This window comes from Heterodontus francisci, chromosome 5, assembly GCF_036365525.1.
Source record: "Heterodontus francisci isolate sHetFra1 chromosome 5, sHetFra1.hap1, whole genome shotgun sequence".
In the NCBI taxonomy this organism is placed as follows: Eukaryota; Metazoa; Chordata; class Chondrichthyes; order Heterodontiformes; family Heterodontidae; genus Heterodontus; species Heterodontus francisci.
In genome coordinates this window covers 81,966,157-81,992,901 of record NC_090375.1, presented here as the reverse complement: position 1 = coordinate 81,992,901, position 26,745 = coordinate 81,966,157, and the positions used below count along the sequence as shown (strand labels likewise).

The 26,745-nt window shown below is 42.3% G+C and overlaps 1 protein-coding gene across 1 annotated transcript in view; it reads right to left on the bottom strand.

Moving 5' to 3' along the window:
* Positions 1-26,745, bottom strand: part of myom1b (myomesin 1b) — a 223,288-nt gene that overhangs the window by 21,692 nt on the left and 174,851 nt on the right. The window contains exons 36-38 of the mRNA XM_068030846.1: positions 16,214-16,236; positions 15,606-15,661; positions 14,985-15,200 (exon numbers count right to left, since the gene is read on the bottom strand). Coding sequence (XP_067886947.1) covers positions 14,985-15,200; positions 15,606-15,661; positions 16,214-16,236 — 295 coding nt within the window. The remainder of the gene's footprint in view (positions 1-14,984; positions 15,201-15,605; positions 15,662-16,213; positions 16,237-26,745) is intronic.

Below are 26,745 nucleotides of genomic sequence, written 5' to 3'. Positions count from 1 at the left end.
TGCCTGAAAAGAACTGCTCCAGAAAAGATTGCAGTGACCCATCTTCGTGTGCTCGGATGCCAGATTGCATGCCATTTGGGGCACAACATATCTCATCCTTTTTCTCCAAGAATGAACAAATATTTGGCCAAAGTATTCTTTTTCATCTTTTTTTTGTAAAGGACCTCTGCAGAGAAAATTTCTTTTTTTGTTCTTTACCCAGTGTGTGTGAGTGTGTGTGTTGGGTATTTAAAAAGGAAACTTTCATATTTCAATCTGTGTGTTAATGCTTTGCTTTGTGACTGGCTAAGTCTTGTTTTATAATAAACTGATAATTTTGTTGTTTATTAAAGAAACCTGGTTGGTGTATTTTCTTCTGGGATAAAGAGTATATGATTGACTGTATCAGTAACTGGGTAAATCATTAGAAATATGTTGTGACCTATGGAGAAGTGGAACTAAAAAAGACAGTGCACTCCTCCCACCTCAGTCATAACATATAATTGGGGGCTCTGTGTGGGATAACCCAAAGTCAATGGTGTGCAATTGTAAGTGGGGTAATTGAAAAGAGGAAAAGGAAAAACCAGGTTTCTTGTGCATCAGAGTGAAGTTTACATTACCGGAATAGATTTTTCAGTTGCTACGACCTTTCTGGAGAAGGAGGACTTATACCTGAGTGATTTGAGAAACTTAGGTTTAGGCTAATAGCATTGGCAGCAAAATTGGAGTTTGAGTTAAAACCAGGAGCTAAGAAAGCGGACATAATTGAAGTAATAGCACAGCATTTGAAAGTGATCCAGGTGATAATTCAGTTGAGTTAGCTAAAATACAGTTGCAGTTGAAGCAACTTGAACAGGAAGGAGAAATGAGAAAACTTGAATTACAATTTCAAAGGGAGCAAGCAGAGTGGCAGGAAAGAGAAAGAGAAAAAAATAGAAACAGAAAGAGAAGGAAGGGAATTCAAATTTAAATTGCTGGAACTTAGACAAAAAGGTGGCCTTGACTCCAGTGAAAACTTTTGTGAGGAAAAAACTGACCCTAGCCCAGGACCCAGTGGAGAGCTGTTTAAATTTGTGCAAGTCCTCTTGCAGTTTGAGGAAAGGGACGTAGAGGCATTTTCCATTTCTTTTGAAAATATAGCCAAACAGATGAAGTGGCCAAGGAAAACCGGATACCACTTATGCAAAGCAGATTGATGAGCAGAGCTCATGAAGTTTATGCCATACTTTCTGAGGAGGCTTCTGCAGATTATGAGATGGCAAAAAAGGCTATTCTTGCTGCTTATGAGTTAGTCCCTGAAACTTATGGGCAGAAATTTAAGAATCTCCGGAGACAGCCTGGGCAGACGTATACAGAATTTGAGAGGATAAAGCAAATTAATTTTGATCGTTGGTTGCAGGCAGGAAAGGTAGAGGCCACATATGAGAAACTTAGGGAAATAATTCTCCTGGAAGAATTTTAAAATTCACTCCCTCCGTTAGTAAGAACCCATGTAGAGAACCAGAAGGTTTCAACACCAGGCAGGCAGCTGAGATTGCTGATGATTACAAGTCCAAACCCTTTGTCCATTACCCCACAAACCCGAAAGGATAGAATGTGGGAGGGTGAAAGGGAGGTAAGTAGCCAGGGGCAAGAAGGGATAGCTGGGAATTCCCCAGGATCTCCTCCTGAGGCCAGAAAGGAAGATGATGATGGTGGAAGTGAGGTTCAAAAGCCTAAGTGTTTCCATTGACACAAGGTGGGACACTTTCGTGCAGAATGCTGGAAGTTGCGAAGTAAACCCATGGGACTTATTGGGGTGCACAAGGCCAATGCAGAGAAAGGGGCCCTGACCGAGAGTAAAACAGATCTGGCTGTAGCTCTGTCTGCAGCTGTAAGGCCAAGTACAAAAACCGCTGTGAATGTGGGGGACATGAATAAGATACCTGAGAGTTATAGGGAATTCTTGGCACAAGAAAAAGTAACTCCATATCCCTCAAATGAGGCAGGTAAACCTAGGAGTTGTTCAAAGTTTGTCTATAGATGGAGTTGACCAACTCCTGGGGAATAATTTGGCTGGAGCGAAGGTAGTAGCTTCTCCAGTAGTCACAGAAAGACCACGTGAAGTCAACGAGACAGAACAGTTGCAGATAAGGTTCCAAGAATTTTTCCTTCAGGTGCTGGAAGTGGGATTAGATTGGGCGGCTAGTTTTTTCAGTTGGTGAAGACACGATAGGCTGAATGGCCTCCTTCTGTGCCGTAACTTTGCTATGGTTCAATGGTTCTATGTGTAGTGACCCAAGCAATGGCTAAACAAGTTTCATTGTCAGAGTCAAAATTGGCACCACAGACAAATAGCCGCATATCTGAAACTTTCTTTGGGGATTTGATAATCCGAAGGATAGTTCAGAAGTCTTCTCTGATCAAGGCTCAGCAAGCCAATCCAGAGTTAAGTAAAGTGGCGCAATCAGCTCTAACTGAAGCTGAGGCAAAGGCTACTATATTAAAAATAGGATTCTGATGAGGAAGTGGAGACCTCCTCACAGACCTGTGGACGAAGAATGGACGGTTGTAAACCAGACAGTGGTACCATCCAAGTATCACTGGGAAATATTAAGGACAGCCCATGAAATTCCTATTGTGGGACATGTGGAGATCCGGAAGACCCAATCATGTATCAGTCAACATTTTTACTGGCCAGGTCTTTCCAACGACGTGGTGCAGTTTTGTAAAATATGCTATACGTGCCAGATTGTGGGAAAACTGCAACCGGCCATAAAACCGGCGCCTCTAATTCCCATACCAGTTTTTGGTGAATCTTTTCGTCGGGTGTTGGTAGACTGTGTAGGGCCTTTACTGGAAATAAAACCGGGTCACCAGTATACACTCACTATCATGGATATGGCTACTCAGTTTCCAGAGGCCATTCCCTTGAGAACAATTTTTATTAAGGTAGTGACAGAGAAATTAACCCAGTTCTCCGCTAGATATGGATTACCAGTTGAGATTCAGTTGGATCAAGGTTCCAATTTTATGTCTAAAATTTTTCAGGAAGTTATGGGTAATTTGGGTATAACACAGTTAAAGTCGTCAGCATACCACCCACCGCACAAGGGGCTTTAGAACAGTACCATCAGACCCTCAAAATGATGATCAGGGCATACTGTCATGAATATCCAAATGACTGAGATAAAGGGCTAGAATTTCTTTTGTTTGTTACTAGGGATTCACCTAATGCGTCTAACGGTTTTCTCCTTTTGAATTAGTTTATGGACATGAGGTAAGATGTCCTCTAAAACTAATCAAAGAAAATTTTTAGAACAGAGGGATGAATCTTTTGTGTTCTATTATGTATCCGTGTTCTGGGAGCAGCTCACCAGAGCCTGCAAAGTGTTTCAGGAGCATCTGAAAGCTTCCCAAACAACCATGAAGAGATGGGCAGACAAGCATGCCAAGACCCAAACATTTCAACCAGGGGGTATTACTGTCTTTACAGGGTGAACCACTGAAAGCACAGTTCAGTGGTCCACATAAAGTGGTCAAAAGAATTGGTAGAATATTTGATTAACATCCTGGATCGCTGGAAAAAGAATCAGCTGTGTCACATCAATATGTTGAAACAATATCATTGCCGGGAGGTATGCCAGGTAGTAAGGACAGGGAAGGATGAAAGGAATAGTGAGGATGAGGCAGAAGGAGGCCTAGACAATTCTCAAATTGAGCCTCCTACTATCCGGTTAGCTAATATTGAATTGTTCGTGAGATTAGACACTATGCTTTCATATTTAGATGCAGAACAATGAGAAGACCTAATAAGGCTATTCACAGCATTTAAAGGAGTCTGTAGGGACAAGCCAGGATGTACAACCTTAGCCATACATGATGTGGATGTAGGGGAATCCTTTCTTATAAAACAGCATCCTTATTGTTTAAGTCCAGAGAAACAAGCCCAGATGAAAGCAGAAAGCCAATACATGCTGGAAAAACACCTAACTGAACCTATTCAAAGCAGCTGGAGTTCCCCAGTCGTGTTAATGCCTAAACCTGATGGTTCAGCTAGATTCTGCACAGACTACAGAATGGTTAATGCAGTAACAAAGGCAGACTCCTACCCAATTCCTTGCTTGGAAGACTGTATTGACAATGCCACATTTCTTACAAAAATAAATTTGTTAGAGGAATACTGGCAGGTTCCTTTAACACCCTGAGCTAAAGAAATATTGGCCTTTGTTGCACCAGATGGTCTTTTCCAATGCTGAATGATGGTATTCAGGCTAAAAAATGCCCCAGCCACTGTTCAGAGACTAATGATCCAAGTGGTAGCCAGTGTTCCTAACTGTGTAGTATGCCTTGATGATGTGCTGGTATACAGTGACACTTGGAAGCTCTAGAAACTAAAATTACAGTCGGCTGATTTAGTGATAAACCTTGCCAAAAGTGAATTTGCAAAAGCGAGGGTAACCTACTTTGGACATATAATAGGGCAAGGTCACGTGTTGTCAAGAACAGCAAAAGTACAAGCATTGGTGGAGTTCCCTACCCCTAAGACTAAGAGAGAAATCATGAGGTTTTTGGGGATGTGTGGTTTCTACCACAAGTTTGTACCAAATTTTAGTACTATAGCTGCTCTACTGACTGATTTGCTTCAATAAAATAAAACTAAGGTAGTGTAGTCAGTGGAGTGCCAAGCATCTTTTGAGAGGCTGAAAGTCATTTTGATGAATGAACCAGTGTTGGCTGCCCCAAATTTCATTAAGCCCTTCAAGGTAGCAATTGATGCTAGTGACCTGGACATTGGTGCAGTCCTGTTACAAGACAATAAATCGGACATAGGAAGGCCAGTGGGACACTTTTCCAAAAAGCTAAACCAACACCAAAAGAGATACTCAACAGTGAATAAAGAAACCCTGGGCTTATTACTAGCTCTTAAGCATTTTGAAGTCTGTGTCTACCACGATCACAGAGAGGCACTGGTATATACTGATCATAACCCCCTAGCCATTGTGGAAAAATTCAAAAACCAGAATGCCAGACTATTTTGATGGCGTTTATGATTGCAACCTTATCACTTAAAGATTATCCATTGCGGGGAAAAACAATGTACTTGTTAATGCTTTGTCTAGAATTTAACTTTACTTTGAGTTATCTGAGTGCAAAAATGGTACAAAGCAGAACCGTATTGGTTAAAGGTAATGAGGGAATGAGGATGAGTGTATAAATGTGTTTTAATATTCTTCATCATCTGTTTTTTTCCATACTATGTAATGAAATGCATTTAAAAAGGGCGTTTCATTCCTCCAAGGATGGAGGTCTTAGGAAACTACTTCTATTTTTAAAAAATATTTTTCTTGAGGACCTGTATTTTAGCATTATGGACATTGGTTCATTTGGGAAAAGCTTTATTTGCTATACTCCTTGCATTTGAATAAATACCTTTTCATACTGCCAAATTCCTGTGCTGTACATTTTTTAACCTTTGCTTCTTCTGTCTTTCAAAGTTACTCCCTAATTTTCTGTCTCCCGTTCCTTGCTCTGAATTTGTTCGATCTGAAACTGTCCTCAGGTTCCCATCCTCCTGTCAATCTAGTTTAAACCAACCCCAACAGCACTAGCAAACCTTCCTGCAAGGATATCCATCCCAGTCCTGTTCAGGTGTAAACAGTCCAGGCTTGTACAGGTCCCAACTTCCCCAGAATCAGTCCCAATGCCCCAGAAATCTAAAGTCCTTCCTCCTGAACCATCTCTCCAGCCATGCATTCATCTGGTCTATTCTCCTATTTCTATACTCACTAGCATGTGGCCTTTGGAAAAATCTGGAGATTACCATCTTTGAGGTCCTGCTTGCTAATCTCTTTCCTAACTCCCTAAACTCAGTCTGCAGGACTTCATCTCTTTTTTCACCTATATTGTCAGTTCCAATGTGGACCACGACTTCTGGCTGTGCGTCCTCGCCCTCCAGAATGCTCTGTAGCCGCTCGATGATATCCATGACCCGTGCACCAGGGAACATACGACCATACAAATTAGGAGCAGAAGGAGGCCATTCAGCCCGTCAAGCCTGCTCTGCCATTTAATAAGATCATGGCTGATCTGTTTCTGTCTTGAATTCCACACCCATCAATCCCCGATAACCTTTGATTTCCTTGCCTAACAAGAATCTATCCACCTCCGCCTTAAAAATATTCAATGACCCGTCTCCACCACCTTCTAAGGCAGAGAATTCCAAAATTGCACAACCCTCTGAGAGGAAATATTTCTCCTCGTCTCTGTCCTAAAAGGGCGACCCCTAATTTTAAAACAGTGTCCCCTAGTTCTGGACTCACCCACAAGAGGAAACATCCTTTCCACATCCATCTTGTCAAGACCGTTCAGGATCTTATAAACTTCAATCAAGTCTCCCCTCACTCTTCTAAACTCCAGTGTGAACGAGCCCAGTCTGTCCAACCTTTCCTCATAACCATCTCCAACACATTCACATCCTTCCTTAAATAAAGAGACCAAAACGGCACACAGTATTCGAAATGTGGTCTCACCAATGCCCTGTATATCTGAAGCATAACATCCTTACTTTTAATTTCAATTCCTCTTGTAATAAAGGATAGCATTCCTTGCTGTACCTGCAAGTGACTCATGCACTAGAACACCTAGATCACTCTGCACCTTGGAATTCTGCAGTCATTCGCCATTTAAGAAATACTCTGTTTTTTAATTCTTCCTGCTGAATTGAACAACTTCATATTTTCCCACATTGTACTCCATCTGCCAGATTTTTGCCCACTCACTCAACCTATCTATATCAGTCTGCAACCTCCTAATGGCCTCTACACAACATACTTTCCTACCGATCTTTGTATCATCTGCAAATTTAGCTACCATGCCATCGCTCCCCTCATCTGTCATTGATATAAATTGTAAAATGTTGAGGCCCAGCACAGACCCCTGTGGGACTCCCGCTCGTCACATCCTGCCAATCAAAAAAGGACCCATTTATGCATACTCTCTGTTTTCTGCCAGTCAGCCAATCTTCTATCCATGCTAATATGTTACCCCCTACACCAATAGCTCCTACTTTGCACAATAACCTTTTATGTGGCACCTTGTCAAGTGCCTTCTGGAAATCCAAGTACAGTACGTCAACGGTCTACCTTTTATCCACAGCGCATGATACTCCTTCAAAGAACTCCAATAAATTGGTTAAACATGATTTCACTTTCACAAAACCATACTGACTATTCCCGATTACCTTGAATTTTTCTAAGTGCCCAGCTATAGCCTCCTTAATAATCGATTCTAACACCTTCCTCATGACAGACGTCAAGCTAGCTGGCCTGTAGTTACCTGGTTTCTGCCTCCCCCCTTCTTGAATAGAGGGGTTATATTTGCTACTTTCTAGTCTGATGGAACCTTTCCAGAATCCACCAAATTTGGAAAAATTTACACCATTGCACCTACTACCTCATTAGCCACCTCTTTTAAGACACTAGGATGAAGCCCATCAGGACCCAGGGACTTTTTAGCCCATAGCTCCATTAATTTGGTCAGTACCGCTTCCCTAGTGATTGTAATTTCACCAAGTTCCTCTCTTCCTTCCACCTCCTCCTGATTTACAGCTATTACTGGAATTTGTTTGTATCCTCTATAGTGAAGACAGAAGCAAAATATTTGTTCATTTCATCCGCCATTTCTTTATCATCTACTATTAGCTCCCCATTCTCACTCTCTAGAGGACCAATACTCACTTTACTTACTCTTTTCCCTTTTAAATACCTGTAGAAACTCTTGCTGTCTGTTGTTACATTTCTAGCTAGCTTCCTCTCATACTCTAATTTCTTTCTCCTGATTAACCTTTTAGTCTTTCTCTGCCGTTCTTCATATTCTGACCAATCATCTGACCTGCCACTCATCCTTGCATAATTATATGCTTTTTCTTTAAGTTTGATGATTTCCTTAACTTCTTTAGTTACCCACAGATGTTGGGTCCTCCCCTTAGAATTTTTCTGTATAGTAGGAATATACTTATTCTGAGTATTCTGAAAAATCCCCTTAAATGTCTGCCACTGCTTCTCAGTTGATCTATCTCCTAGCCTAGTAACCCAGTTCACTTCAGCTAGTTCAGCTTTCATAGTTAAAGTTTAAAATACTAGTCTTAGACCATTCCTCTCTCTTTCAAACTGGATGTAAAATTCAATCATATTGTGGTCACTGCTACCTAGAGGTGCCTTTACTCAGGTCATTAATTAATCCTGTTACATTACACAATACCAAGTCTAATATAATCTGCTCTTTGGTTGGTTCCAGAACGTGCTGCTCTAAGAAACTATCTTGAAAGCATTCTACGAACTTCTCATCCAGGCTACTATTGCCAATCTGATTTTTCCAGTTTATATGTAGATTAAGATCACCTATGATTATTGCTATTCCTTTATCACAACAAACCATCCTGGAATCACACCTGTCTGTTCCCCTAACTATAGAATCCCCTACCACTATTGCTCTTCTGTCTTTTCTCCTCCCTCCCTGAACAGCTGAGCCACCCATGGTGCTCTAGTCATGACTCTCACTGCACTCTCCAGAGGAACCCTCTTTCCCATTGGTACTTAGAACTGAATACCAGTTAGAAAGTGGGATGCCCTCTGAGGCTCCTGCTCTATCTGCCTTGCCCTTCTTGTCTGTCTGGCAGCCACCCAGTCCGTCTCTACCTGCACTTTCTTAAGCTGCGGGGTGACCACCTCCTGAAACATGCTTTGCACGTATCTCTCATCCTCATGACTGCACCTCAGTGACACCAGCTGCTCCTTGAGTTCCAAGATTCAACACTCGAGTTTTTGCATTTGGTGGCACTTTCTGCACGTGTAGTTGTCCAGGACATGGGTAGGGTCCTGGAATCCCCACATGGCACAGGATGTGCATTCGACGGGTGTGAGCAGCGTACCATGCCTCAAATTATTTATTTACTGCACTAAAATTGGACATTAAATAAACAAAATCAAATGGTTATAAATAGAGCGAGCAAACAAGTAACCACCTACTGGTATTTTAGCTTCTGCTTAGTAGATTGACTTAAATGTAGGAGAAAAAATAAAAATCAGCAGAAAAAAGAAAATAAGAAAGTAAGAAAATACCCACCAGATACTCACCGACTAACTCTCTGTGCCTTGCCGCTCTCTCTCCCCTTTCGCACTGTTTGTAGTTTCAAAGCCTTACCCAGCCAGTCATCTACCTGTTTTCCTGTGATGTCACACCTCAAGTTTTCTTTCTGATTGCATGCTTTGCTGTTGGAAATGTGGAGATGTGGAAATCTGCTCTTACCAAAACTGATCTACCTTACCACTATTAAACTCCTCTCTCCCAATGCGTCTCTGCTGCTGTGTCTCTGCCAGTATTTCCCGCGCTCTTTTTAAATTCCTCTCTCCCGGTGTGGTCTGCTGCTGTGTCTCTGCTGTTGGTTCCCACGCTCTTTTTAAACTCTTCTCTTCTGATGTGCTCTGCTGCTTTGTCTTTTTCACAGATTGGTGAATGTACCACCAAGCTTTTAAAATTTTTTCTATAAAAAGAATGACAGAGTATTGTTCTTCCAGTCATTGTATGCAATGAACCTTGCTAACGTCTCCAGCATGCTATTCACTTCAGGTATCCCTTGGTGAAGAAAGCCTGGTTTCCTTTATTCCAATGTGCATCCCTCTGTCTATATTTGTATACTGAAGTGCACTGAAAAAAATCATAGGAGAACACTTCACAGAATCACCTTGGTTATACTACCAATAGATTGTTTTCTTAGTTATGGAAGTCTTGCGATTTGAATTCAGTTTATGCACACAGATAAGAATAAGTTTGTTACATCTACCTAAAACAATGGCTTTGTACTAACCTCCACACAAGCAGGAGAGGATCAGGATGGGTGTTAAAAAGTTCCGTATGCGATGCATATCAGAGCATCCAAGTGTCCCATCATGGAGAGGTGGAACACTAATTCACATATTTAAATAGGGCTCCCACAGTGTAAATAGGAGCTTGATTTAAAATTGATTGTTGCTGCACCAGTTTCTCAGGGGCTAGAAACCCAGCAGTGAAAGTGAGATGGAAACTACCAGCTCCACAAGGTGTTGCCTCTTTCAAGCACACCTTGTGGGCCAGGAGGAACAGGAGTGCTGCCCTCGGCCCCAAATGCAGACCTCCCCCATCCTCCAGATTGCTGGGTCTCTCTGGCATCCCAATTGACAGGGACCATCCCCACAGATCTCCGGCTGCAGCCTCCCACTGCTGGTGTTTGCTTCTTCCCATAGGCCAGGCTGTCCAGTTGGCTGGCTGTTGGGCATGAAACGGAGCTAAAAGATGTTAGTGCAATCCTGCCATTACTTTTGTGAGGATCTCTGCGTTCCTGGCCTTGCCAGATTCTTTGCCTGTTTTTTGCCTCACTTGTACCTTCCTTGTAAACATCAGACCCAATATAAACATAGAAATCAGGATGACATAGCCAGGTTAATAATATTTCATTTTCCAGTGGGACTCATTACAGACTTAACTATTTGGATCTCTGTACAATGCAAAGGTTGCAATACGTAGCTATTTCTTCCCTGATTCCATCAATTAGATTCAGCTACAGTGTTTCTAGCTAATGACTGATGGAATATTCTGGATAGTTCACATATTGCCAACCATTCATTATTGATCAACATCATAATTTTCAACATCGACGGGAGTGAAAATCTAGTGGCATTAGATTGGCCATCTGTTGTACATCCTGCTTGGATTTTCCAGTCCCCAAATGGGAATTTTAACTCCTGAGCAGGAAGATGGCAGGATTCAGTGGCCACCCACCCAAGACCTATGGCGGAGGCCTGCTCCTTGTTAAGTACCAGGCCTTATTGACATTCCATTGGCCAGTTGTGTGCCCGAAATGGATGTCCAGAGGCAGCTCACCAGCTTTAAGTCTACAAAAATCAGGTGGCATGGAGTTCACCAGGTTGGCAGTCAGGTAAGTCGTTGGGGGAGGAAGGTTTTCAGGGAGTTTTGCAAGTGGAAAGGGGGCAGGAGCTTGGCTCAGTAGTTTCTTTGTGGGACCCAGAAAAGTACTCCTACTCCCTCAGGGCTCCACAAAGATAAGTTGTACATGTACCTCACAGGTCCTCCCCTGGGTGTCTGGCAGGTTTTAGGCTCAGTAGACAGTTAAAATTGCATAGAGGCCCTAAGTGATTTGGATATATTCATGCAGTTCCCGTCTGACCTACCTCAATCACCCACAAAACTAGCCCCGTGGTGGGACATAAATCTTGGATTTTAACTCCTGTTCTTTCTGGAAGGAGTTGAAATTTCTTCAACTGACTTTAACAGAAAAGAAAATCAGGCAGAGTGTATAACGGGGACCCATCCAATACCACGGCTTTTATAGCACCACCTCCCCCACCCCCAAAGTTGAAATCTACCACCTAATCTCAGCAGAGAAGTAGTTCTGTTATAAGTCTGCTGGGTTCAACCACAAAGCCAATGGATTCTTGCTGCTGGACAATTTTATGGAACAAAAGTAAACCAATAAATTTAGCAACATTAATATTTACAGAATTATTTTCTTTTAATGGTCCTTGCAGTATGGTTTTACTATTGTGGAGCACTAGTAACCTGACACAGTGGGGATGATTTTCAACTGCCCCTTGTCTCATTTTGCAGTATAAAGAGAGCAACGGCAGCCCCTGACTGCCTCGTGCTAGCCCAATATGATTTTCAGGCACCCAGCAAATGAGTGACCAGCACTCCTGACCGAAACAGATGCAGGCATACTTGACTATACAAATCAGAATCCTGTGCTGGTTGTAGGACCCTGTTTGTAATTTTCAGTACAAGTGGATGGATTGTGCACTGCACATGCTCCACTTATTGGTACTTGGCCTTAGTGTCCTAACCAGTGTTCTTTAAAAGTACCATTGGAGGCCACTCACAAAACAGCCACTAAAAATGCAATTTTGTGGGGCCACAGGGAGCAGAAACACCCCACAAAAAGACTGTGACCTGCCACCGACTGCTTAGTGAAAGAAAAGGAAATCTTGTATTTTATAGCATCTTGTATGACCTTGGGATATCCCAAACCACTTCACAGCCCATGAAGTACTTTTGAAGTGTGGCCACTATTGTAATGTAGGAATTGCAATGGACTCTCATTTATGGTTTATTTTCCGGCTCTGTCCTGCTTTGGAGTCACTGGATTTCCCATCTCCCTTGGACCAGCAAGCTACTGATCAGCACTCATCAAGCTTGCCGATCCAATGCAAGCAAGGCCCAAATTTGAAAATGGTTTAGGCCTCTGTCTACACGTATTGAGCAGGCAGTGTAATCACGCCACCTACTGCTCCTGCCAATATGGCCAAATGCTGAAAAATGGCCCAAAAATTTGTTTGTAAACAATTGCTTATTTTAAGGAGGTGAACATGTTCACATTGGCAATGATGAATTTCCACTGAGACATGAAATTACAATAGGAATCTGAAGTAAGTATATGTAAATGTTGACCCAGAAATTGCTGGAGCAGTGCACCTCACAGTGAGTGATGTGAACTGGATTTTTACCCTCACTTTTCAGGTTGTATTACTTTTGTGCCAAAATGCAAATTGCTAACAGTGTGGTGAGGTCAACAGTGCATCTGGGACCTCCTGAACATCAGTTCCAATGGTCTATCTCCTTAACCAATGAAATTTAAGGACATAGAAAAAAATAGAGTGAATAATGGAGAAGTAACTAAGGTGAATTAGAATCAAATTAGATAAAGAGAAACAAAGGGAGGGAAAGGAAGATTGGATTAAGAGAAATAGAAAAAAGGAGATAGAAAGGATAACAAACAAAAAAGATGTAAAAATGCTAACTTTTAACAATCTCTAGGAACAATTTACTACTTGCAATAATGAGCCTCCACGGTTTCAATTCTTCTCCAAAGTCGTGTGGCTTGTCAGGACCATAAATCACATTACGAGGGAACTTGCAACATAAAATACCAAGACTAAATGTCTACCAAAAAATCCCTTCATGGTTACCAGCAATTTCTTGATACTCATGGGGAGATTGACGGCAAGGCCCTGATTTTACAAGGCTAAGGGCAAGTTGTCCAGCAATTTGTGGCAATTCGTATCTCTTCTTGCCACAAATAGTTGGATATTGCACTGTGAATTCACCATTATTTTTCCAGCAATTTCTGGCCATTAATGCTAAATGACTATTGTGAATAAATAAAGGTAACTCTGTTCTCATAAAAGCAGTCCTGTAGTTGGGTCGTGTCCATTAACGAATGCAATCACATCTTATTGCACCTAGTTTTCATGACTTAAATACAGCAGGGTAGACCAATGTCAATTCTGCCTGATCTCATCATCACGCCTCACAGTAACAACAGTTTCCCAAGATCTCATGTATTATATAATTATTCCTTGGTATAACTTTGAAATTTACTGTTTACTTTTTACTAATGATTCTTGTAGAGGTTAATTAACGCAAATCAATATAAGAGCTACCACTATCACTGCCTTATTCCCTTAATTAACTTTTCTAAATTTTGACAAAAATTACTTTCGACATCCTATACTTGGTTCACATTCACTATCATGTGATTTGAAGTTTCCCCTATGAACAATAAAGAAATATTAGTGCATGTATGTGAAAGTGCCAATGAGGTGCTTGTGTTTCATAACCAATAAAGGGTGAGTTTAGTATGCTTTTCACACTAAGGAACACCTGTGCTTTACTCTGGCAGGAATAAATCATTGTTGTAGTAATAGGAGTGCAGTTGATAACAGTTTTAATAATCAAGAAGTGAGTTACTATAATAACCACCAATGTTTCCTCTCTTGAAATTTTAAAGCTAAGCTGTCACCATGGCACAAAGGAATACTCACAATTCAGTATGAATACATAGAACACCCATGCAAGAAGGCTAAACCACATTTACCACATGAAACCACTGGCATTTAAATACCATTGCTTAACTTTATTCATACAAAGAATTACCAGTGACAAATAAGAGTTAATCCATAGTGCACATTGCTGCTCCCATGTTGAACATGTTAAAATTACAATGTCTGTTTTGGGCATTGGTATTAATTTATTGCTGAAATCTGGAATCAATTAGCATATGTGAATCTCTATCACTGGCTTGCATGAGTTAATCTTCTTGTAACAGTTATGTATAATTTGTTGCAGTAGTCGAGCTCTGGGTGGTTTTTAAAGTCACTCAGTAAGCCATCTGCAGAAACTAATTCTGGAGCTCTAGTGTTACAACATACTGCAGAACTTGCAAATCCAATCACAAAGAACTGCATCAAAGATGGTGGAGTAGTGACTTCAATTCTTCTAAATTAGTGCTGTCAAGAGACAGGTGAGACAGATTCTATTGTATTATAGTACTACAAAGAGGTTAAAGACCTTACCCTTGAATAGCAACCATACAAGATTAATTCCAATGTGGGCCTGGCAATGTATGAGCATTAATTTCAATGGATAAAGTTGAGTTGGGCAAGAGATATTGCAACTTTAAATGCAACATAGGAGCAGATGAATTAGAAAGAAGTGGTGAACAAATGTGACAACATTCCTTGAAAGAAGACAGTGGAACAAGGTGTAGGTAAGTGTGAAGGATATGTGCACCATTTATTCATGTATTGCTATTGGATTTTATTCATTACAGCATCAACATCATTTGGTGTTCACATTGAAAGTTGGGACACAAAAAGAAACAACTGGCTAACAGCTTATCTATAGGAATTCTACTTCTCTAATTCAATGCTTCAGATGCACTCAGTGACTAGTTTAGTAGGGCAATGAAAGTCTTAAAAACTGCTGCTTGAAAATCATTCCTCCAGTCTCACCTTCATTCTTCAAGTAACAATAAACTAACCTCCACATCAAAACTTACACACTGCTGATAATATATGTGAGCCTGAACTTGCTTGCTTTCTCTTATCTTCCTCAATACAATTGCCTCACTTTTTCTTTACTGTTTTATTTTGTTCAACTTGTTCTTCTTCATCCTCGGGGATGAACACACTTACAGTAAAATCGCCCGTTTCAGTGCCATATTTGTTTTTTACGAGGATGCTGTATTTGCCAGAGTCTGTGGTTCTGACATCGGTGATGGTGAAGGAAGCAAATTTTCCCGATTCAAACTTCAGTATCATGTGAGCATCTCCCAGCAGCTCTCTGTCATTCTTCACCCAGGAAACTGTAGGAACAGGATCTCCCCAGACATTACAAGTAAGGTTAAGTGACTAAAAAGAAATAAAAACAAATTAATAATTTTTCTTAAAACGCCCAAAAGGAATCATTACACAGTAAAATTTCATTACTTCAAACTCTAAAAACATATCATTTATTTTAGTGTGTGGTTCAACCCAGTTAAACAAGGATCAGTTTTTTGTAATGAGATCTTATGGTTCTTCTGTTGATCATTGAAAAACTAAAGAGGTTAAATATCTTCTATGATAAGTTTGATTTGTATTAATAATTGCGAAAATAGTAATGCAAAATGTCTGCTCTCAGATTGTTTTGTTTTATATTATTCTGAAAGGCCAGAGTTAAAATATAGAACGACAGCATCATACTTGCCAGGCAGCCTTAAACCAAAAGCTAAATATTGCAGATGTTGTATTTCCAGCATTTTCTGCTTTATTTACCTTTCCTTCTTGGATTGTAACAACATCAGGCAAACCTCCGATAACACGAGCACGATCTAATAGAGAAAAAAAGCATCAAATTCTCTTAGACATTACAACATGAAGTTATATTTCAAAGTGCAAATCTCCTGATACAAAAATGACACAGTTACGAGTGCCATAGTAACCCAGCATGGTCAGCACCAGACAGTGGAAGATGCAAGTTTAATTCCCACTCTTTACTGTGTCACTTTGGGAGAGCCCAGGTGGGAATTAGGTGCTTTTCCAATGTGGGACTGTGAAAAATTAAAGGATAAGTCAATTACAGTATATTCTTACGCTCCTGTGTAAGCATCTCAGAAAGAAATTGCAGAGCTGTATATATGTAGTTAAACTGGTCTAATTGAATCATGGAGCAGTCTCTTGACCTCTTCATGTTCCTATGAATGGTCCAGCAAAATTGTGGTGTTTTGCGAGAAAAAAAAGAATTTATATACCCTCATAAAAGAATGACAATTTTAAGTAGAACTTTATCAGTCACCTCAACAATCCATTTATTAAAACTGCAATTTAACTACATAACAATATTAATGATATATTTATAAAATATCTGAGAATGTAACACTCACTTTTTTCAGCAATTGCAGCCTGTCTGTTTATTAAAGATTCAAAAAGAAAGTAAAAAAAAAGAAATTAAGGCAAAAATTGTTAATCTGCATGTAACATAATTCTATCCATACACATTGAGAATTATAAAAATTATTTTGATATCACAACAACTGCGATGTCACAAAAACAAATTTTTGCTTGTTTTTTTATTGGTGGTATTAAAAATAGAAATCTATTAAAAAAGGGAAGGTAATTAGTGTGGTGATATTATTTGTTCTTTGTGACTGACTAAATGCAGAAACTGGAGACTTTTTAAATCAAGATGCAAATACAATATATTGGTAACAAATGACATTTCTGCGAGGTGAATATAATTGTTTACAAATGCTTTGCTTTCTTACAGTTATTATCAAGTTCTATGACAAAGCAATAAAAAAACGTTAGTGCAAAAGACAAGGCTGAAGAATCTGCAACCATCTTCAGCCCAAAGTGCCAAGTGGATGATCCATCTTGGCTCCTCCTGAGGTCCCCACCATAACAGTAGCCAGTCTACAGACAATTCGATTCACTCCACGGGATATTAAGATGTGACCGAAGGCACAGGATACAGCAAAGATTATGGACACTGACAACATCCCAACTGTAGTACTGAAGACCTGTGATGCAGAACTAGCCCACCCCTAACCAAGCTGTTCCAGTGCAGCTACAACACTGGCATCTACCTGACAATGTGAAAAATTCCTGTCCACAAAAAACAGGACAGATCCAATCTGGCCAATTACCATCACATCAGTTTACTCTCAATCATCAGCAAAGTGATAGAACATGTCATCAATATTGCTATCAAGTGCCACTTACTCAGTAACAATCTGCTCACTGATGCTCAGTTTGGCTTCCGCCAGGGTAATTCAGCTCCAGACCTCAATACAGCCTTGGTCCAAACGTGCACAAAAGAGCTGAATTCAAGAGCTGAGGTGAAAGTGACTGCCCTTGATACCAAGACAGCATTTGACCGAGTGTTGCATCAAGGAGCCCTAGCAAAATTGAAGTCAATGGGAATCAAGGGAAAACTCTCCACTGGTTGGAGTCATACCTAGCACAAAGAAAGATGGTTGTGGTTGTTGGAGGTCAATCATCTCAGCCCCAGCACATCGCTGCAGGAGTTCCTCAGGGTAGTGTCCTAGGCCCAACCATCTTCAGCTGCTTCATCAATGACGTTCCCTCCAACACAAGGTCAGAAGTGGAGATGTTTGCTGATGATTGTACAGTGTTCAGTACCATTCACAGCTCCTCAGATATTGAAGCAGTCCATGCCCACATGCAGCAAGACTTGAACAACACTCAACTTGGGTTGATAAGTGACACAAAAGTGCCAGGCGATGACCATCTCCAACAAGAATCTAATCATTACCCCTTGACATTCAATGGCATTATCATTGCTGAATTCCCCCACCATCAACATCCTGGGGGTTACCATTGACCAGAAACTTAACTGGATCAGCCATATAAATACTGTGGCTATAAGAGCAGGCCAGAGGCTGGGAATTCTGTGGCAAGTAACTCACCATCTGATTCCCCAAAGCCATCTACAAGAGAAAAGTCAGAGGTATGATGGAATACTCTGCACTTGCCTGGATGATTTCAGCTCCAATAACAACCAGGAAGCTTGACACCATCCAGGACAAAGCAGCCTGCTGGATTGGCACCCCATTCACCACCATAAACATTCACTCCCTCCACCACTGGCAGCAGTGTGTACCATCTACAAGATGCACTGCAGCAACTTACCAAGGCTCCTTCGACAGAACCATCCAAACCTGAAACCTCTTCCACCTAGAAGGACGAGGGCAGCAGATGTGTGGGAACACCACCAACTGTAAATTCCCCACCAAGTCACACAACATCCTGACTTGAAACTGTATTGCTGTTCCTTCACTGTTGGGTCAAAATTCTGGAACTCCCTCCCTAACAGCGCCTTGGGTGTACCTACACCATATGGACTGGAGCAGTTCAAGAATGTGGCTCACCACCACCTTCTCAAGGGCAATTAGGGATGGGCAACAAATGCTGGTCTTGCCAGTGATGCTCACATCCCAAGAACAAAAAAAAAGTGCTTCCCTAATGATCCAGTTGCCTAACCCACTGATCACATCATGCAAGAGGTAGGTTCCAAATAGTATATGTCATTGTCACTGTAATCTCCTGGACTAGTTACAATTGCCAAAAGTAATCAAGAATTTGCTAGAATTTTCCCTCTAATTGGCCTTGGATTTTTGATCTGGTTTTATGCCTCTCTGAGGACAGTATGCAGCACCTTAAGGGGTATGGAGTCTCTTAATGTGATGCATAAGGCATCACAACTATATGCAACAGGCTAGATAAACCAGTGATCATTTCCTGTCGTGACGTTTTGTATGTTAGTATGGGTAGATCATTTAAACAGACCAGGATGGTCCCAGGCTCAATCTCCAGTATGTGTTGTATTAGCTGATCTGGGCAAGGGCAGTAAAATGAGCGCTAAGATTAGGAGGTGGAAAATTGAACATGCTACTGCTTCAAACTACCATCTAACAACAACTGTTGCGGCACAGTGGTGCAGTGGTTAGCACCGCAGCCTCACAGCTCCAGGGACCCGGGTTCAATTCTGGGTACTGCCTGTGCGGAGTTTGCAAGTTCTCCCTGTGTCTGCGTGGGTTTTCGCCGGGTGCTCCGGTTTCCTCCCACATCCAAAAGACTTGCAGGTGATAGGTAAATTGGCCATTGTAAATTGCCCCTAGGCGATAGGGAATAAGGGATTACTGTAGGGTTAGTATAAATGGGTGGTTGTTGGTCAGCACAGACTCGGTGGGCCGAAGGGCCTGTTTCAGTGCTGTATCTCTAAATAAATAAATAGATGTGAGTGGACATCAGGTGGAGTCAAGACTGGATAAAATGCTGAATTATCTAATCTCAGGGATGTAGGTTTTAAATTTAGAATTGTACACATTTGTTTCAAATGTCTCCCCTTCACGCCCCACCCCCACCCCCTCACCCATCCATTGTTGATCAAATTTCTAAAATAGTCAAGGGACATGCTTTCCCCCAAACATTTTGAAATTGTACACTAAAAATTGGTATGCTATGGTTAATTTTAAAACACTCTCGTTTCATCATAAGTATTAAAGTTTTTACTTTTAAAGTAGGAAAAATAACTGGCATTTAAATTTACATATTCAACAGAACAACCAGATTATAACTTCCCTAAAAGTTACCTGAATTGTCACTCCCAGCCCACCCCCTTTCACAGGGTGCTCTCCCTCTCTACCTGCCCCACTTCACAGAAAAAAAACTGGTTAAAAGACTGATTCTGTCTCAACTCTTCACTCGTCTTTGCTGCTCGCAGATCCTTTCTAGCATGTTCTGTTATAATTACAAAGGTAACTATTTGTAAGTCAAAATGTTCAATACCCATCCTTCCTGACATTTGCTGCCTAATTTCTATGTAATTTTTATGTGTATTTCTCTGAAATGTGTTCTTCAATTCTATGATTTGTGGGGGGATTTAACGAGTTTTCAGAAATTGACATGCCTTTGGGGACTAAAATAAAAGGAAAATACAGCAGATTCTGGAAATCTGAAACAAAACAGGAAGTGCTGGAAATACTCAGCAGGTCAAGCAGCAACTGTTGAGAGAGAAACAGAGTTAACGTTTCAGATCTGTGACCTGTCATCATGCCTTTGGGGACTGTGGTAAATAAGTGTTGTGTAATGTTTGCAGTCTTAAGAAACTATAGTGCCTACTTGTTTCAAATAAATGGGCTCACTTATTGCCATATAATGTTTGTGGTAACTGAATTAATCAGTGAACACGCATGTGTGGCAGCTACTACGAGCCAAGATGGAACCATGATATGGGTCACACTACCAAAGCTGATAAGAAGCGTCTGTAGTCTGTACATGATTGATTTAACTTGTGAAAATAATTTTTTCAACTGATCGCACAAACCTTATCAATATATGCCCTGTGATTATTGGCACCAGGGGTCACAACAAAATCAGCTTAAAAGGAGATCACACAGCCTCAGGACTGCAGTCGTGTAGGACTGATCTGGTCAATCACTTGAAGACGCGGAGAAAGGGAATGACGTGGAGTGACCAGCCAGGGTAGTCCGCTCCCATGCATGGGTAACTCAGAGATTCGGGGTATTTTAACTGTTATTTACAATAAAAGTTCCCATGCTTAGTGGAAACAGATTGAATCTGATCTGAGTGTGTCTCATCCATACACGTCCAGAGTAAGGCTCCGAACTTAAAAGTAAGATTCTCACATTCTACAGATTATTGGCGAGCCAGTTAGGAGCCTGAAGACAAAATATGGATGAGGCAGTAACAAAATATACTGGGGCAAAATTGCCAGTTAAGGAAGGGTGTGTCCGGGTTATACAGATTTCGGACGACCCTGTCGGTGAGGTAGAACAGTGAATGAAGAGGTCCACACATAAATTCAGTCAAATGAAAGCAGTCTGGCTCTTGGCTTATCAGGTTAAGTGTAAGCAGCAGGAGGAAAAGTGTAGAAAAGTGGAGTTAGAATTGAGTAAACTAATGAAAGAGAAGGAAGATGGATGTGCTGTAGTTGACAGGACAACGCATCAATGACAAAAGGAGAGGGAAGAACGAGGGGAGGAACAATGTAGACATAGGAGACAGATCAGTGGACTGGGAAAGTGGAGTTCCTGAAGGCACATTGTGTGGATATATCAAGAGAAAGGGAGAAGAGGAAGGCAGATGAGAGATGGTTGAAGCAGAGATGTAGTGAAGCTGAAAAGGAGAGAGACGTCTACCGGGTTTTGCAGTCAGAACACAAGACTAAGGTAGGCCATGCGTTATGTACCAAAATAACTGGTAGTCTAAAAAGTAAGTTACAGCAAAAGAGAGGCATCATCTGTGCTCTGCGACTGACTGGGGGAGAGGGCCTTGAACCCAGGTCAGACAACAGGGAGACAGATGATGATAGTGAGGGTGAAGATTTAAGGTGGATAGGGCTGGATGAGGATGGGAAAATGACGCGGTATCCAACAAGTAGACTAGGTAGAATGACCCCTATACACCAGAAGAGGTATAGACTTCCATCCAGAGGTCAACAGGGTTTGGTGGATTTAGAAAAGGAATTTGTAGTTCCTTTGACTTCCGAGGAACTGGAGAAGCTAGCCTCAGGGATGGGGAAACTGACACGAGGGGAAGAGCCGGAAGGTCACTTTCTAGAAATTGATCAAAATGCGGGACTCCATGGTTTAGATGAGACAGAAAAGAATACGTTTTTTAAAAAAAATCATTCATGGGATGTGGGTGTCGCTGGCTATGCCAGCATTTATAGCCCATCCCTAATTGCCCTTGAGAAAGTAGTGGTGAACTGCCTTCTTGAACCACTGCAGTCCTTGGGGTGTAGGTACACCCACAGTGCTGTTAGGATGGGAGTTCCAGGATTTTGACTGAGCGACAGTGAAGGAATGGTGATATAGAGTCATAGAGTTATACAGCACAGAAACAGGTCCTTCGGTCCATTGTGTCTGTGCCGGCCATACAGCACCCAACTATTCTAATCCCATATTCCTGCACTTGGCCCGTGGCCTTGTATGCTATGGCGTTTCACGTGCTCATCTAAATACTTCTTAAATGTTGTGAGGGTTCCTGCCTCTACCACCTCTTCAGGCAGTGCGTTCCAGATTCCAACCACCCTCTGGGTGAAAAAATGTTTCCTCAAATCCCCCCTAAATCTCCTGCCCCTTACCTTAAATCTATGCCCCCTGGTTCTTGACCCCTCTGCTAAGGGAAAAGTGTCTTCCTATCTAACCTATCAATGCCCCTCATAATCTTGTACACCTCAATCATGTCCCCCCCCCCACCCCCTCAGCCTTCTCTGCTCCAAGGAAAACCGCCCTAGCCTTTTCAGTCTCTCTTCATAGCTGAAATGCTCCAGCCCAGGCAACACCCTGGTGAATCTCCTCTGCACCCTCTCCAGTGCAATCACATCCTTCCTATCGTGTGGTGACCAGAACTGTACACAATACTCCAGCTGTGGCCGAACTAGCGTTTTATACAGCTCCATCCTAACCTCCCTCCTCTTATATTCTATGCCTCGGTTAATAAAGGCAAGTATCCTATATTCCTTCCTAACCATCTTTATCTACCTGTGCGGTTGCCTTCAATGATCTATGGACAAGTACACCAAGGTCCTTCTGACTTTCTGTACTTCCTCGGGTCCTACCATCCATTGTGTATTCCCTTGTTAGTCCTCCCAAAATGCATTACCTCACACTTTTCAGGATTAAATTCCATTTGCCACTGCTCCGCCCATCTTACCAGCCCATCTATATCTCCCTATAATCTAAGGATTTTCTCCGCACTATTTACAACACCACCAATTTTCATGTCATCTGCGAACTTATCTATCATACCTCCTATATTCACGTCTAAATCATTAATGTACACTACAAACAGCAAGGGTCCCAGCATCAATCCCTGTGGTACACCACTGGTCACAGGCTTCCAATTGCAAAAACAGCCCTCGACCATCACCCTCTGCCTCCTGCCACTAAGCCAATTTTGGATCCAATTTGCCAAATTGCCCTGGATCCCATGGGCTTTTACCTTCGTAACCAGTCTCCCATGCAGGACCTTATCAAAAGCCTTACTGAGATCCATGTATTTTACATCTACTGCTTTACCCTCATCTACACATCTCGTCACCTCCTCGAAAAATTCAATCAAGTTAGTTAGACACGATCTCCCCTTGACAAAGCCATGCTGACTATCCCTGAGTAATCCCTGCCTCTCCAAGTAGAGATTAATCCTGTCTCAGAATTTTTTCCAATATTTTCCTAACCACTGATGTTAGACTCACCAGCCTGTAATTACCTGCTTTATCCCCACTACCCTTCTTGAATAATGGTACCACATTTGCTGTCTTCCAGTCCTCTGGTACTTCTCCTGTGGCCAGAGAGGATTTGAAAATTTGTGTCAAAGCCCCTGCTATCTCCTCCCTTGCCTCACATAACAGCTTGGGATACATTTCGTCTGGGCCTGAGGATTTATCCACTTTTATGCCTGCTAAAACAGCTAATATTTCCTCCCTTTCAATGCTAATATGTTCAAGTATATCACAGTCCCCCTCCCTGATCTCTACACCTACATCGTCCTTCTCCATAGTGAACACCGATGAAAAGTAATCATTTAAAACCTCACCTATGTCCTCCGGCTCCACAGAAAGATTGACACGTTGGTCCTGACTCTTTCCCAGGTTATCCTCTTGCCCTTAATATACTTATAAAACGCCTTGGGCTTTTCCTTTGTCTTGCTCGCCAGTGTTTTTTCATGTCTCCTCTTCGCTCTCCTAATTACTTTTTTGAGTGCCACCCTACACCTTTTATACTCCTCTAGTGCCTCCGCTGTTTTCAGCGCTTGGGATCTGACATAAGCCTCCTTTTTTATCCTGATCCAATTCTTTATATCCCTTGACCTCCAGGGTTCCCTGGACTTGTTGGTCCTACCCATCATCTTAACATGCTGGCTCTGAACTCTCACAATTTCCTCTTTGAATGACTCCCACTGATGTGATGTAGACTTTCCTACAAGTTGCTGCTCCCAGTCCACTTTGGCCAGATTCTGTTTTATCATATTGAAATCGGCCTTCCCCCAATTCAGTACCTTTATTTTTGGTCCATCTTTGTCCATTTCCATAACTACCTTAAATCTTACAGAGTTATGGTCACTAAACCCAAAATGCTCCCCCCACTGACACTTCTACCACCTGACCGGCTTCATTCCCTAGGATTAGGTCCAGTACTGCCCCTTCTCTTGAAGGACTTGCTACATACTGGCTCAAAAAGCTCTCCTGCATGCATTTTAAGAATACCGCCCCTTTAAGCATTTTGCACTAAGACTATCCCAGTTAATATTGGGGAAGTTGAAATCCCCTACTATTATTACCCTATTATTTTTACACCTCTCAGAGATTTGTCTACATATCTGCTCCTCTATCTCTTCCTGACTGTTTGGAGGCCTGTAGTATACACCCAGCCAAGTGATTGCCCCATTTTTGTTTTTAAGTTCTAACCAAATGGCCTCATTTGAGGAACCTTCTAAGATGTCATCCCTCCTTACTGCAGTAATTGACTCCTTGATCAACAGTGCAATGCCATCTCCTCTTTTATCCCCTCCCCTGTCACGCTTGAAGATTCTATACCCTGGAATATTAAGCTGCCAGTCCTACCCCTCCCTCAACCATGTCTCTGTGATAGCAATAATATCTTAATCCCATGTGCGAATCAATGCCCTCAATTCATCTGCGTTACTAGTAAGACTCCTTGCATTGAAATAGATGCAATCCAACCTTGCATTTTTCCCTTGTGCCTTACCAGGTCTATATTTGCTCTGCCTTCCAGGCAAACTCACTTTCTGTTCTATATTACCCCCTACTGTACCTCCACTCTGTATCCCATCCCCCTGCCAAAGTTCCAAGTCAGGATGGTGTGTGACTTGGAGGGAAACTTGCAGGTGGTGGTGTTCCCATACATCTGTTGCCCTTGTCCTTTTAGGTGATAAAGGTTGTGGGTTTGGAAGGTGCTGTCGAGCGAGCCTTGGTGAGTTGCTGCAGTGCATCTTGTAGATGATACACACTGCTACTACTGTGTGTCGGTGATGGAGGGAGTGAATGTTGAAGGTGGTGGTTAGGGTGCCAATCAAGCAGGCTGCTTTGTCCTGGATGGTCAAGCTTCCTGAGTGTTTTTGGAGCTGCACGCATCCAGGCAATGGAGAGTATTCCATCATACTCCTGACTTGTGCCTTGTAGATGGTGGACAAGCATTCGGGAGTCAGGAGGTGAGTTATTCACTGCAGAATTCCCAGCCTCTGACCTGCTCTTGTATCCACAGCATTTATGTGTCTGGCCCAGTTTAGTTTCTGGTCAGTGGTGACCCCCCAGGATGTTGATAGTGGAGGATTCAGCGATCATAATGCCATTCAACATCAAGGGGAGATGGTTAGATTCTCTGTTGTTTGAGATGGCCATTGCCTGGCACTTGTGTGGTGCGAATGTTACCTGCCACTTATCAGCCCAAGCCTGGATGTTCTCCAGGTTTGGCTGCATACGAACACGGGCTGCTTCAGTATCCGAGGAGTCAGCAAATGGAGCTGAAAATTTTGCAATCGTCAGTGAACATCCCCACCTCTGACCTTATGATGGAGGGAAGGTCATTGATGAAGCAGTTGAAGATGGTTGGGTCGGGGACACTACCCTGAGGAACTCCTGCAGTAATGTCCTGGGACTGAGATGATTGACCTCTAACAATCACAACCTTCTTCCTTTGCGCTAGGTATGACTCCAACCATTTGAGGGGTTTTCCCCTGATTCCCATTGACTCCAGTTTTGCTAGGGCTCCTTGATGCCATACTCAGTCAAATACTGCCTTGATGTCAAGGGCAGTTACTCTCACCTCACCTCTGGAATTCAGCTCTTTTGTCCATGTTTGGACAAAGGCTGTAATGAGGTCTGGAACTGAGTGGCCTTGGCGGAACCCAAACTGAGTGTCAGTGAGCAGGTTATTGCTGAGCAAGTGCCGCTTGATAGCACTGTGAATGACGCCTTTCATCACTTTGCTGATGATCGGGAGTAGACTGATAGGGCAGTAATTGGCTGGGTTGGATTTGTCCTGCTTTTTGTGCACAGGACATACCTGGGCAATTTTACACATTGCCGGTTGGATGTCAGTGTTGTAGCTGTACTGGAACAACTTGGTTAGGGGCGCGGCTAATTCTGGAGCAGAGGTCTTCAATACTATTGCCGGAATGTTGTCAGAGCCCATAGCCTTTGCAGTATCCAGTGCCTTCAGCTGTTTCTTGATATCACGTGGAGTGAATTGAATTGGCTGAGGACTGGCATCTGTGATGCTGGGGACCTCAGGAGGAGGCCAAGGTGGACCTTCCACTTGGCACTTCTGACTGCAGATGGATGCAAATGCTTCAGCCTTGTCTTTTGTACCGATGTGCTCAGCTCCCCCATCATTGAGGATGGATATGTTTGTGGAGTCTCCTCCTCCTCCTGCCAGTTGTTTAATTGTCCACCACCATTCACAACTGGATGTGGCAGGACTGCAGAGCTTAGATTTGATCCCTTGGTTGTGGGATCACCTAGCCCTGTCTATTGCATGCTGTTTCCACTGTTTAGCATGCAAGTAGTCCAGTGTTGTAGCTTCACCAGGCTGCAGTCCATTTGGGGTAGGTATACCCACATTGCTGTTAGGAAGAGAATTCCAGGATTTTGACCCAGCGACAGTGAAGGAACGGCGATATAGTTCCAAGTCAGGATGGTGTGTGACTTGGAGGGGAACTTGCAGGTGGTGGTGTTCCCATGTATTTGCTGCCCTTGTCCTTCTAGTTGGTAGAGGTGGTGGGTTTGGAAGGTGCTGTCGAAGGAGCCTTGGTGCGTTGCTGCAGAGCATTTTGTACATGGTACACACTGCTGCCACTGTGCGTCGGTGGTGGAGGGAGTGAATGTTGAAGGTAGTGGATGGGGGTG